General features: G+C 39.7%; 2 protein-coding genes across 3 annotated transcripts in view; one reads left to right on the top strand and one right to left on the bottom strand.

Annotated features, from left to right (window-relative positions):
• Positions 1–9432, bottom strand: part of LOC109965248 (proteasomal ubiquitin receptor ADRM1-like) — an 11736-nt gene extending 2304 nt beyond the window's left edge. Inside the window, exons 1-8 of one of the 2 annotated variants that reach the window (XM_020609106.1) lie at positions 9345–9432; positions 8360–8579; positions 4785–4901; positions 3466–3676; positions 2960–3041; positions 2677–2813; positions 954–1088; positions 441–598 (exon numbers count right to left, since the gene is read on the bottom strand). In XM_020609106.1, coding sequence (XP_020464762.1) covers positions 441–598; positions 954–1088; positions 2677–2813; positions 2960–3041; positions 3466–3676; positions 4785–4901; positions 8360–8569 — 1050 coding nt within the window. In that variant the 5' untranslated portion in view covers positions 8570–8579; positions 9345–9432. The remainder of the gene's footprint in view (positions 1–440; positions 599–953; positions 1089–2676; positions 2814–2959; positions 3042–3465; positions 3677–4784; positions 4902–8359; positions 8580–9344) is intronic. The other variant, XM_020609108.1, reaches the window with a different exon arrangement.
• A 151-nt stretch (positions 9433–9583) lies between these two features.
• Positions 9584–14701, top strand: part of dnajc5ab (DnaJ (Hsp40) homolog, subfamily C, member 5ab) — a 22787-nt gene continuing 17669 nt past the window's right edge. Inside the window, exon 1 of the mRNA XM_020609109.1 lies at positions 9584–9668. The gene's annotated coding sequence lies outside the window, so the exon portion shown is untranslated. The remainder of the gene's footprint in view (positions 9669–14701) is intronic.

Raw genomic sequence — 14701 nt, 5'->3', positions numbered from 1 at the left:
ATCTGTTGGAGCCACTCTCCCAGTTTGGGGGTCACAGCCCCCAATGTTCCTATTACCACAGGGACCACTTGTGCCTTCACCTTCCACATCTTTTCTAGCTCTTCTTTCAGCCCTTGGTATTTCTCAAGCTTCTCATGTTCCTTCTTCCTGATGTTGCTATCATTTAGGATTGGTACATCTGTCACTATGGCCTTCTTCTGAGGAAGGCCTGAGGCCTTCCACCACTATTTCCGGTTGGTTGGCCATTACCAGTTTGTCAGTTTGCATGTCAGTTCGTTGTTGCCTGCTTCACAGTAAAATACACATTTGGCTTTTCTGAACACAATATGTTGGATGAGATTATTCCATTATTGCTCCATTACTTTGAGAATACATGTACATTGGTGTTTATTTGGTGCTCAGTGCAGTAGAACCACTTTGTGTTGATGTACTTGTCCTACCTGCTGAAACTGTGGTGAGTTGAGTGTGCTCTGGATCTCCTCAGCACTCTGCAGTAAACTCTCTCCAGTGGGAAGGAAGGGCAGGAGCCTCTGCTGCACCTCTGCATTAGTCAGGATGGGAGCCATCATCTCTGGGGTGCAAATACTCGCGAGGTCCACTAAAGAAGAGGAAATGCAGTCCCATTGTTGTTCAGTCTTCCTTTCTCATTTTCTTTCCATCAGTTCCTCAATTCTTGTATCGGACCTGATCTTAGAGTTGCACTACCTCTGACTACCTTTAAATCCAGGTTAAAAATGTAGGCTATAAACTGCCACTTACTGGAATTATGAACCATCTTTCCTGTATTCATGCCTTGTTCTTAACTTTTTTCCTTTTAAAAGTTTCTTTTATAGGTTGTGCTATACAAATAAGATGCCTGACTTTAGCAGCAGTAAAAGTTCTATATTAGGGCCAAGCCAGGATTTATCCCTTTCAAATCATTCAACTCATGACTGTGTCAAGTTCGCCCTCACCTGCTGGTCCCTGAGCAGCTGCTGTTGCTGGAACGTTCATGGTGGCGAGGATGCTCTGAAGGTCACTGAGCTGGATGGGCTGGTGAGGGGCTGGACTTCCAACAGAGGCTGGAGCCAGCGGAGTTTGGGCTGGGGCTGAAAACCAGAAAGGTGTCAAGAGGATCTCAGATGAAAGAATGAGTAAGTTGTTAAAAAATTAAGCCATTTGAGTTTTGTATGTATGTGTGTGCGTGCACGCGCGCCTATACATATATACACACACACACACACACACACACACACACACACACACACAGTGTATATATGTACTGGATCAAATTCCTCATGTTCAACACACCTGGCCTATGAAGTGTGTGTGTGTGTGTGTGTGTGTGTGTGTGTGTGTGTGTGTGTGGAGAGAGGAAGCAAAAGAGCAGGTATGAGACAGAGGCATGACGGCTACAAAAAAAAGACAGAATATATATATGTTGAGTTTTCAGTTTAAATAAAGAGTTCAGTATTTTCATTCTGTTAATTTATTGAAGTGGCACAGTTAACAAAGGCTGTGTTAAATCACCTTTTCTACATTGTTTTTATATACGTTTACATTTGGGCCATCAAAAATGTACTTTGGCCACCAAATTTAATGACATTAGCATCTATTCCTGTCTGGTCATTGTTTATTGTTCCTGTCTCCACAAAATGCACCACAACATGCTGTTTTGTCTGTGTTAACTTTTTAGGTACATTTTACAACACACGTTGCACATTTTCATGCATTCATATGTTTCCTTAAACTAAGCGCCACTGTACTGGATCAAATTCCTTGTGTTCAACACACCTGGCCAATAAAGCCGATTCTTATACTACTGACGCTGACTTCCACATCCTCCTCCTGTTTTCCATTATTGAATTTCATAAATATTTGATTGATGTTAATTTGTCAGTGCATCACCTTTTTTTTTTGTGGACTGCTAGCCGGTCATAACTGCTCATAACTGCTAGATTTACTGACATGATATGAATAAAATTTTAACTGGGAGATTCTTACTGCTGAACTTGATCACCTGGTTTTACTAGAGACAGTTTCTCATTCAGCTGGAGTTGCTGAAGCTACAGAGACACTCAGTCCACCCTGACTGTTCAATAGTGTTACAAAGTGATGTTTTTCTTTTTTAACCTAAAAAAATATCTTTGGCTGAACACAGGCCGCTGTGTTGTGTTGAGGTCTGTTTCCCCCAGTGGCTGAAAGCGAACTCACAAACCCAACAACAGCAAGTTTTAAGCCCCTTTCAGGAATTTACTGACTACATGTAATTTTGTAGTGTTCAGACACAGAGCTGCTGTGCACAAAATTCCCAGCAAGAGTTTGTTCAAATGTAGCAGGACATAGCCTGGTATAGCCACAACCTTCACATGATATTCCATCATGTGAGGCAGAAACGCTGTTATTCCTCCGCATGGAGGGTGAGCAGTCCTTTGATTTCCACGTCAGCCTGACTGTTAATACAGAGTGAAACTTATGTATGTTGGCATTAAAAATGTCAGGTTTTAATGGCAAGCCAGCAATATCCTGATAATGGGAAACTGCATAAATACTGTGTTTCGGGAGCCTTGCAAGGTATTGGCGCTTTTAAAGCAGTGACCAAATCTGATCCATTAGCGTCTATCTAATCTAATCAAAACATTGGCTCTTAGCTGGGGGATGAATGGCATAATGACCGTGCTCGTCTTGGTACTGTACCTGGTGTGGAAGGAGCAGCTCCAGTAGGTGACACAGTTGTAACAGCAGGGGTCAGAGGAGAGGTGGTGGCCGGAGTAGAGCTCAGTCTGAGGGCTCCACCTGATGAAGGATTAGCTGCTGTTGACTGGCTACGAGAGCTGTGGATGAGGAGGGGTGGGGAACGAGAGGAGATAACACCATAAATTCAGTAATAATTTATGATATTTATACAAATACTTCATAGCTGTGTGAAGACACTTAGGATGTGAGCTAATGCTGAAGTGCATGTGGTGTCCACTCTCACCTGGATGACGAGCTACTGGTGGCTGGTCCTCCGGTACCCAGCAAGTTAGCAAGTCCTGGTCCTGCTAGAGCTCCCAGGCCTCCTTGGACAAATGTGAACAAATCAAAATCGACCATTGATCTCTGATTCTTATTTATTTGGGCTGTGACTTGAGACAAACCCCAGATGTGAGACTACTTAGGTCCACTGACATTTAATAACAATTGGACAGTAATTCTACTTCTTAGAGAGGGTTTAAGCCATTAATAAGATACTGGCACGGATATTTTAACATGGTTTTAAAATACACACTTTTGTATAATATATCAATTTGGCATTAGGTGCTGTATCCGCTTACAAACATACCCTAAATCGTTTACTGTGGATGTGACAAAGATTAAGCTAAGCTAACATCTTGCTTACGAGGGTTTCTTCCTGGACCAGGCTTTCTTCCCTTACATTACCAATGGCAAGTCTCTGTTGTCATGACTGTGTGTGAGTTGCACAAAATATTCAGTCTTCCTCACCCAGTCCACCTAGGCCTGCTGGTCCAATCAACTGCATCAGCTGATTGTGGCTCATATTTCCCAACAGATTTTGCAGGCCTCCCTCTCCTCCGAGTGCAGAGAGTTCGTGGCCTCCACTGCCTCCACTGCCTGGTGCTCCAGGAATGGGAGGGTTGTTCAGGTACTCATTCACCTTACGACAGTACTCCTCATCCTTGTCTGTCTTTGGCTCCTGATGGAAAGGCAAAAAAAAAAAAAAGACAAATTCTTTGAAATCAGAGCCTAATGCTCCATGCATTTCTAATATAGCCTTTCTAATGTAGATGAAGAAGATTTAAAGGGCCCATGTCAAGCTTTTCCTTGTTTTCTGACTTATCTACAATGTTACAAGGGTGAATTATCATCTTAGACATTGACCTAAAGCTCAAAACATGAGGTGTACGTATGTTCTAGTATTTCTATGCAGAAGCAACTCAGTTTATACAGGTCTTGCAATCTCTCACTCGCGAGACTTTTATTCTAACAAAATAGAGTATTACATGATAGTCTAAGGATGTCCTTGAATAGTCATAATCTCAAGGCTGTTGCACGTTCATGTGAGCTTGCCTGACATACATGGTGCCATTGTAAACACGGAATTTTGACTGTGTGCAGTTTTGTGGATATATTTTACCTCCTCTTGCTGCTGCACTTAACCAGGGGAGGTGGAGAAAAATACAGGGCCTGAGGTTACTGCATGTCCGGGAATGTTCCTAAGGTGGCTAGAGAGGCTTTCCTCTTAGAGAACCTGGGTTAGTAATTTTCCGTTATTGTAATCTGATTTATGTCTGTTTAGTGACTGAACTGGTTCAGTTCTGGTGCGCCAAGTAGCAATCTGCTCACAGGTGGTCGGGGTCTCATTGTCACCAAACTAGTTGAAGTGGGGATTTTCCCCATTTAGTACACATATTGTAGACATGTTGAAAGATAGATATATGTAAAATTCATACTTGTATCCCATTATGACATATTGTATATACTGTAAAATATTAAATTCTAAAGGACAAAAAAATCTTTTTCTGCGTTTAAACCTTCACCAACTGTGGTAAGACAAGGAGAAAAAATTTTTTACAAAAACTCCAGAGTGTGTTACTACAGTGAAACTATGGACACATGAGCTTTTCTTATCTTAAACATTTTGAAGTTACTATGAGGCCATGCTCAGACAGAAGTCTCAATGCAAACAGCAGTTCAAGAGAGAGGGCCGTCCATCTGCCTGCACACAAATGTCTTGCATTCACACAGCCAAACAATTATCATTTCTTCTCCCTTTAAAATGATACAGCGCATTCTCCTCTCACCTGCATCCAAAAGAACAGCCGCTTGGATCCAGCCTTGAACTTCAGCACATAAACACGTCCAGTGGTGCACTGGTTCACCCTTTTGAATTCACAGTCATCAGGGAAGATGATCAGGTCCTGGAACAGCAAAGGCACAATATAAAGGTTAGAAGATAAAGGGGGACACACACAGTCATTGCTCTGACTAGAGCTGGCTAGTCATCTGCATTTTCATGTGTTATATTGTCATTACCAGCAATCACGGATCCAATCACCTAGACTGGAGATTTTAGATGTCATTATACCCCATTTGACTGGACAGCTGCTGTCATTAGCATATACTGTATTTTGGTTCATTTCATCAACCAATGCAGGGCTCCAAACTAACATTTCATACTGGTGGCACCACCTCTGTAATGCAGAAGAATCTGTATTTTTCACAATTACTTTAAATATCCTTACCATCCAGTGTTCATAGGCTATATGTGTAACAAAAGAGAGAGGGAGACTTATGGAAGACATTTAAAAAAGTACTTTCAGAACAAGTTTCCAGTTATGATTATTATTATATCATCATTATTATTTTTCAACAGAAATACAGTATAAACCAATGAATTGCGTGCATGCTATGGAGCACTAACCCAATGCACTAATTGTGAAAATATAAAGATTGCCTAAAGGAAAAGTTTGGTTCTGAACACATTTCTCCTTTCCTCCATACTCTCTCACAAGTGTGTCTGCCTTTCTCTCACACTCATTTCATCTAATAACACCCTAAAGTAAATAATGAATTACAAGCCTAGCTTTGACACAACAAATCACCATCAAACAACTACCAAAAAGGGAAACTGAGGCAGCAACATTACTGCAACTAAGTAAAGACAGTCACTTTGCTCCATGGAAGGACATTCAGTGTGCGCAGTGGCTATATGAAAACTGTAAGTGTAAAGACAGAATGAAGACAAACAAACTAAATGACAGACCAAGGTGATGAGTGTTGTCACTAGGGGTGTAATGAGATTTCGTGCCACAAGATCTCACAATATTAAAACGTGACATTTCTCATTGAGGCAAAAGCTGTCTGGAGCTCATGCACAGTTATAAAGTCTGAAGAGACTCCTATGAAACCATATAGGCAAGAAGCCAGTGTGGTGAGTTTGCGGCAAAACCTTTTACAGTGCTGCATATTGCCTTTTACTGCATATTCACACTCAGAGAGAAAACTGAAGTGACATTAATTACAAGATAATTGGTTAAAACATTTCAAAATGCAACTGCATTGTTTTGCATTTTGTGACAAACTATTTTTCCAGTTATATATTCTGTCATTGAAGATTATTTAGTGTTAAAATATCATCTCATCTTGTTCTCATGAACCCGGTATCATGTGTTGTCTTGTGAGCCAAGTGTATTGTCACACCCCTAGTTGCCACTGCCCTAGTTTTCTTAGGGATATTTGTGGAACGCACAACTTGTCTGAATATAGTAACAACTTTTGTCAAAATGAATTTCAATGCAGTATGATCAGACCAGCTGTCAAAGATTTTGCTGAAGAAGCCAGGGGAGAGGATGTCTCACTGCAGCATTGGCTATAGGAGCCGTACAACCTGCACTACTTATAACATCACATGAAAATAAACTATGCATGCATTTGCTGTGCACACATCACCAAGCTATGGATCCAGCTGTCAGGATTCTAATTTTAGCAAACTGAAGTTAACATTTATGGCTTATCATAAAAGATGTTTTACAGAATGCAATGTTAATGCTGGTTAACGTTATCCATTACATGCACAAATTTGTTTCCTGCTTGAGTAGAAGCTGTGTGGATTTTAATGGCTGGAAAAACTTTCTCAGGAATGAATAAGTGCCATCTAGCAATGGTGTATCCAGTTCATTAATACATCCCTGTTTCTAACACACATGCAAGAACAGTATTTCAAATTTCAACAGTCATTCCTCCCCACAGCAATCAGACTATACAACATATCACTGCAGTGATAAGCTAGGTGATATTATGAGCGACTATGCAATATTCAGCTCCTGGGTGTGAAATGCATTGTAAATAGGCTCATGTGTAATATCTTGTTCCTGATCTCTCTCAAATACTGTACATTGCCCTGCTTTAGGTATTTTTGAGTAGTTGCTCAGAGATCCTTATGGCTGAAACACAGGTTTCTCTCCCTCATTGTGGAATTGTGTGAGTAATATTCGATTGTTCTTGATTTCCTGGTTGTTTAGTCTCTACTGCTGTTCCTGATTCTCTCCAGTGCTGCTTTGCCCTGTTTTTAGGTGCCTTTGATTTGCTTATTTGTGCAGAAGGTCAAAGATGCTCTTCACCAAAGAAATGACATGAGGATGCAGATGGAGGGAGCCTTCACAGACAAAGAGGCAGCCCTCAGTGCAATGGAAAAACTGAGGACGCATTGTTCCACAGAAATCTTAAAGCTAGAAAAGTCATCAGAACGTTACATTTTACAAATGTAACGTTCTGATGACTACTGATGGCTACTTTTATAATCCTTGTGTGTATCAGTCCTAATGCTTTGTTGCCTTTATGTAACTTTTTATTTTAAGACTAAGTGTTCTTTGTTACTACATACTTACATACGCATGCACTGCGTAGAGTGGCAGCAAGTTACAGCAGCTGTGTCCTCGTTGTGTTCTTTTCCGTGTTTTTATGAAGTCCTGTTCTTATGTGTCTGTTCTCATGGTGTTATGTTGGTTGTTCTCTATTGCTGCTGTAACACAGAAATTTCCCCACTGTGGGATCAATAAAGTACCTACCTACCTACCAAATAAATTAATGAACAGTAAATATTAAGTTGAGTTTAATTTGAGCACTTTCTTTCATGAAACCAATAATAAACTCTCCACAACTCAGTGGACAAAATACAAAGTCCCAGAACCAAACTACCCTAAGAATTTTTTTAGCAAATAACAGAACTGTAAAAATAAAGCATAACTCTAGCTGTAATAATATTATAACTGAATTATACGCAAATATCTTTCAGTCTTTTTTTATTAACTAATAATTAAAAATCCAAATTTGTGGTTGATGATGAGAATGACATCTTTAGAGACTGATCATTTAAGACACTGATCTGAATCAAATGAACTAACTAAACTAGCTGCTCACAGATAAGTACTGTTTATTTGATCCACTGGTCTCTGTTCCTGTGTTTTACTGTACAAGTGTCATATCCTTCCAATCACAATTTCTGTTGGCTGCCTCAACTGCATCTGGGGGGAAAATGACTGTTATAAAAACAAACAAACAAAACAAACCAAACAAACAAAAACGCAATCATACATTCTGAACCATCAACTTGAAGCCAGCAAAAGCAGGTTTTTCTCCTTCCCATTCAGGATCAGATTCTGGTTCATATTTCCCCAATATATTGTTTGCATTTACAACTACAGCCATTATGCAAGAGAATGAATGAATGAATAAATAAATGAATGAATGCACTGGCTCAACCAGTGTTAGCTTATTGCATTCAATTCTGAACAATACTTTCAAAATTAGGTTTTATAAGACCACATGGAGAAAGAACTGTGAAAGTAACATAAGCTATTAGTTTTAAGTTTCTCACATCATCCACATTCCCAGATGTCCTGTCCTTCCAGCAGAAGTGAATCAACGAGTCATCGGACTGCTGGATGTACACCATACCCTTACGTTTATCCGGTGTCACTACGTTCCCCTTCAGGCTCATTTTACCAGCACGAAACTCTACCAGGTACTTGCTGGAGCTTCCCCTGGAACCGCTCACCAAGCTTGGAAAGAGAGCACCTGATGACATCTTTAAATGTCTGTAAACAAGCCCAAATTGTGGAAGAAAAGAAAATTGTAATTTTACATAACCACACAGCCATTTTATTGTATTTCATGGTTATTCCTGTTCTAAAAAGTAAGCCTACAAAAATAAGAAAACAAGTTAGAATATGTACTTCTGTAGAACCATTTCTATTGTACCAACCATACAAACACCACAATTTCTCCTTGACTTTGTGGACACAGACAGAAATGTACAGTAAGAAACAGCATCAACTTAACTAATGTTCATTCTGAAGCAGAGAAACTCGTGGGCAGAAGATTTTGACATTAACTCAGAGCTAGCTAGCGTTAGTTACTGTAGCTAGAAACTTAACGTTAAATGGTTCATGGTTTACCATTTTAATTTTTTTTAATCTTACAACTATCTAGTATTAACACTGTAAACACGATATTTGAGGATCACGATATTACTGTTGTCCGATCCAAAGGTTTCACGAATGTGGAACTATTAATTTATTTTACAAAGACTTTTTAAAGCGTAGCTAACAAAAGTACACTTAGCCAGCTAACTAGTTAGCTATCAATAGCTGTACAGAGTTCTGCCTGTCATTCGGGTTTTCAATGCTAACGTTAGCCCATGACTTGACTAAACCGAGGGACGAAGGCCAAAGACTTACAATTTAACTTCTCTCTAAACAAAGTCAGTCAAGCTTTTAAAAAAAACAGTCATCTTAATATAAAAGTGGCATTTAAGCAGATTTGCATTAAACGAAGTTTACAAAGTAAGTGTATTCAAATACCTGAACAAAAATGTTAGTTTGCCTTGAAGTTTAGGTCGCTGGCAAGTAACGTTGCGTTAGCTGACTTCCTGTTATGCCGTGACTGCGCACGCTGTCACTGGGAGCGAGCAGGGTAACGTCGGAGGGTTTACGGGCGACCGCTCTACCTGCATGTGATAGGATTGACAGCTCACTTCTTCCCAGTGTATCCGTTAGCTCGGTAGCTTTAATACCGGTTGTTTGAATGGTTTAGTGGCGGAAAGCAAGGCTGAACTGTGATGCGAGTATTATAGAACTCGCCTCACTCACAGAAAATAGAAGCCACGCTGCTTGGGGTTGAATAAGGTAAGTAATGCATAGAGTTAGCTAACGTTAGTGCGTCAATATTAGTCAGCTTTTTTGTCGATGGATTCGTTAGCGAGATAAATGCTAGCTGGTTTACTAAAACCAGACATGTCGCTCAGTACAGGAAAGGCTATGCACTGGTTAACCAACATGGATGCTATGTGTGTCTGTCCCTTTTATGCGGTTCCTGGAGATTATCCGCTTTAACACGGGTTGATTCCTGAACCGACCGCTGTTTTCTAGTTCGGTTGCTAGTCACGAACCGAGAGCCCTACGGTTAGTTTGTGAGGGGCGTATGTTGGATATCGGATCCCATGGCATCTTATCGATTGCTGTTAGTTTAAATGTGATTGTTGTAGTCAGTCTTGAATTAATACAAACAGGCTTTGCAGTCTGTTACCAAGTGAGGGGGCAGTGTGTTTTTGATCTCAGAGCTAATGTCCGTCTTTGGAAATGGTGGAGAGTCAAGTTTTCTTGAAAATTAAACAAAAATTAAACAGCATTTTGACAAATAGGTGATGTTAGGTTGTCTAAAGTAATCCAAATTATGTAATATAGCATTGTCAGTGGTGCAGCTCCTATTGTTGTTGTGAGCAAATCTGAAATAGCTCGAGTAGAGCTGCTGTCGTTTTCTGTGGAGTGGCAGGTGATTTTACAGACGGGTTGTGCATGTGTGTGCTGGAGTGTTTGTGGCAGAACAGGTTTTAAATATGTCACTACAAAAACATAAACAGTATGGCTTTGGGGTCTCTGGCCGGCCACGTTGGAGCTATATTATTAACTGTACTTGTAATCCTTTTAAGGAGATTGCAGCACAGTCCTCCACTGTAAGCCATGGTGATGTTTTTCTAAACTTTTCCAGACAGATTGAGCACAAAGCATAATTGTTGTTTCACATCTTTTTTTGTCATTGGACAAAAATGATTAAAATCTAATGCATTTTGTCAATTAGGAATATTAAATTGTCTTATCTGTGAAGTGTTGTTATTGGTCTGATCAGTTATGAAAAGCAATATGGCTTTGGTCTAATATTACTTTTAGTATACGAGTCTTTTTTTCCTGGGAGCCTTTCACTTAGCAGCTAAGTGCTAGTAGTTGAATTGGGCTAAGTCTTAGGGGTGTAATAAAAAAAAAAAAAAAAAAACTTAAAATAAAGTTAATATCCTCAAGAATGCAAATACAGTTCAGTCCTTTGGAAACTGCAAATCAGTTTGTCTATTTTAGGTTCCATGAGCAGCATTTTGAGTAAGGTGAACATTCAGTAATAAATAGAGGATGCTGTCTTTTGTGTGTGCGTGAGCTCTAGTGCAAGTGGTCATCACTGACTCATGCTGTCAAATCAGGTTATACCAGTAATACGTCAAAGAGCAAGATTATCACTGCTCTCACTATAGTTGCACAGAGGTAAAGTCACTAAGAAAACAGGATGCGACATTTTAATTTGTCATTTGTTTTTAATTTGTTTAATCAAATAAATGTTAAAATAGAGCAAGTATCCATCACAGTTCCACAGAGCCCATTAGGATGTCTACAGTGATGTAAAATGAGGAAAAAAGGAGCCAGTCTTCACATTTGTGAAGCTGGTACAAAGGACGTTTTTGGTTGTAAAATGACTGTCAGTTATCATTTTAGTTAAATCTAGTGTGAGGAAAGTTTTTATTTTGAAAAGAGAAGACTAATAGTCAAGATGCAGTATACTGCTTTTCTTAAATGTGACCAATTATTATGCTCATGAGTGCATGTTATATAATAAAAATATAGAAATATAAGTATATGCTATATAAGGAAAATATAAAATGAAAAAAATGAAAATTCTGACCTCGTCCAGTTTTACCCTCCTCTTACACCTGAAAAGGTGTTGTTAAACTAGAAAAAAATATCCTCTACTTGTCAACTGTGGTGGCATGGTGTCTACACCTGGCCTTAACTTACGGTCACCACATAGCCACCACAAATCAGCCCTAGAGGTGCTATGCTGAAGAAACTCACTAGATGCATAGCCCTCATTATGCCTGATGATATTTAAGTCTTCTGAGCAATAACTTTTAGGCAACATTCCTACATTTACTCCTCTTCCAGTTCTAGTGAAACAGGAATAATTTCCAGGATAGACTACCACTGATGGGGGGATGTCAGGTCTTTGGACTGGCGGAAGGAGAAAATACAGAGTTCTACATTTTTCTTCAATAGGGACTGTTGCACTTCCAAACAATTTCACTGTACATCTAAGGCCCTCAGGATCATTTTGATTATTTAATTTGAAGGGGGCAGTACCTAAAGTTGGTCTAGCCTTAGCACAAGCTACACAATCAATACTATTAGTATTGTCCGCAAGCATAACAAATCCCTTGCCATCTTGTTTTTGATCCATCTCTACCTCTGCAACTGTGCCATTGCTGGTAAAAATGAAAATCACCCTAACAATAGGTGGGTTATTAGTTTGTTAACCATTGTGGATAATAGAGTTGGGGATGTATGTTTTTCTGAACAATATTCTGAAGGTCCTAAAAATAGAAACTTGCTTCTCTTCTGTGTTTAACTGTATAGTTTTTGATTAGGACTGGACCAAAATGTTCAACTCTTTGGATTTCAGACAAAACAGGCAATTTGAAGTTTGACCTGGACACTTGTAACAGACTTCTTTTTCCACATTTGACACTTGACAGATGTAAACAGTTCATTTATTTATCCTACTATTTGGACTATTTGGCAGACTATTAAAAATCGAGTACCAAAGTTTTCTTGTTAATTTAGTGGTGAAAGAAAAAGTCTAGTAAATTTTACTTGTCATTGAAATAGTTTGTTTTAGGATTTCTCGAATAGTATCATGTTGATTTTGTTTCAAGCACTGATATTTATTAAAAACCAGCCCACATAAACAGGAAACAGATTTAAGTTTGATGTAATTGAAGGTTTCCCTTATGTAGAGCTGCTGCTTGGTCACACTGACAGCCAGTTGAGATAAAAACAAGGCTAAATCACACTTTAAACTACATGCAGAGACCCAAGAAAGGCATGCATATGTTTGTCTCACTGTAAGAAAACAGTAAAACTACCTCTGTAGTGTGCCATCTACCGTCAATATCAGCCTTGCAATCAGAGAAACCACTGATCGTCTGAATGATCGTTTGAATGTGAAATGGTGGCTGCTGATAGTCTTGGGTCACGAGTCTTGTCATGACTGTTTCCTCTAGACAGGATGGTGTGATTGCAAGTCACATGATGAGACTGTCACTTTCTCTTCTCCTGCAACATCACACTTTCTGCTTCCTTCTTTCTCACTCTGAACCAGTCCCTTCTTTCTTTCTGTCATGCCATGTTTCTCTTTGACCCAACTGTCTTCCCTTGTCTGCCTGTCTCACTCCACCTTCATCCATCTGACTCCTCCACCCTGCTTTCACCGTCATTCCTTTCCTTCCTTGCAAAGCTTTGACAGTGATTTGACACACAGTTGGGTTCATAAATATTGAAACAATGATAGGTGTGTTTTTTTTACCATTTGGCCTCTGTACACCACCACATTGAATTTGTAATGATACACTCAAGATGTGACCAAGGCAATACTTTCAGCTTTAATTCAATGGTGTTGACACAGGTGTGGCATTAGCCATTCAGGAATTACAGCCATTTTCATACACACCCACTCCCATTTTTGGTGACTCAAATAATGGAACAAACTAACAATTACAAACATAAGGACTGCCTTTAATACTTGGATGCAGTCAATGACTGCCTGAAGTCTGGAACCCATGGACATGACCAAATGCTGGGTTTCCCTCTCGAGATTCTGTGCCAGGCCTTTACTGCAGCTGCTGCATGTTTGTGGGTCTTTCTGCCTTCAGCTTTGTCTTCACCAAGTGAAAAGCATTCTCTATTGGTTTGATATCAGGTGACTGACTTGGCCAGTGAAGAATATCCTGTTTTTGTTTTGTTTTTTTGCCTTAAGAAACTCTTGGGTAGCTTTTGCTGTATGTTTTGGGTCATTATCCATCTGCACTATGAAGCAGCATCTGGCTGAATCTGAGCAGAGACTATAGCCTTCTGCACTTCAGAATTCATCCTGATATGCCCATGCCATAACACTGCCTGAAGTCTGGAACCCATGGACATGACCAAATGCTGGGTTTCCCTCTCGAGATTCTGTGCCAGGCCTTTACTGCAGCTGCTGCATGTTTGTGGGTCTTTCTGCCTTCAGCTTTGTCTTCACCAAGTGAAAAGCATTCTCTATTGGTTTGATATCAGGTGACTGACTTGGCCAGTGAAGAATATCCTGTTTTTGTTTTGTTTTTTTGCCTTAAGAAACTCTTGGGTAGCTTTTGCTGTATGTTTTGGGTCATTATCCATCTGCACTATGAAGCAGCATCTGGCTGAATCTGAGCAGAGACTATAGCCTTCTGCACTTCAGAATTCATCCTGATATGCCCATGCCATAACACTGTGTTGGTCTTTGGTTCTTGTTACCATTGCTAACTCTGAGAGACGAGACAGTCCAAGTAACTTCAAAACAGTGCTGATTTATTCAAAGGATCACAGGTAAAATTAACATTACACGCTCAGGCATCTTGCACCTCCAAACTGCTCGCAGGCAGATGTAAGATGAAAGCCCCTGAACCCACCAGGCCTAGCCATTATATCCCTTCGGTTGGGCTAGCCCCATACTACACAGAAACGTCAACCGAGACGTCTTTGTTGCCAGCTTTGCAGCTGGCCATAACAGTAGTCAAAACATGAAGCAAATCAACGTGTGAATGTGTGTGTCTGTTGATTAAGTGGTGTGTAGCTAAAAACATTCTCACACGACCTCTAGTAACATGTCGTGACTTAAACATAAGAACATATTATGGCTAAGACTACAGTTATACACGTCATAATAATAATAATATTAAACACCCTGTCTGCTGACAATCATCAACTCTTCTCTCTAGTTATCCTTGACCAGATGTACCCTGTAGAAACTCATAAGCATGACTAAGCATTTAACAGTCTAACTAGACATCCTATCTCCACTAAACATTTCTAATACAAAAAGTATC

Source organism: Monopterus albus, unplaced genomic scaffold, assembly GCF_001952655.1.
Source record: "Monopterus albus unplaced genomic scaffold, M_albus_1.0 scaffold98.1, whole genome shotgun sequence".
NCBI classification, from domain to species: Eukaryota; Metazoa; Chordata; class Actinopteri; order Synbranchiformes; family Synbranchidae; genus Monopterus; species Monopterus albus.
Note: the sequence above shows the minus strand (reverse complement) of the source record. Positions and strands in the feature narration are given on the sequence as shown.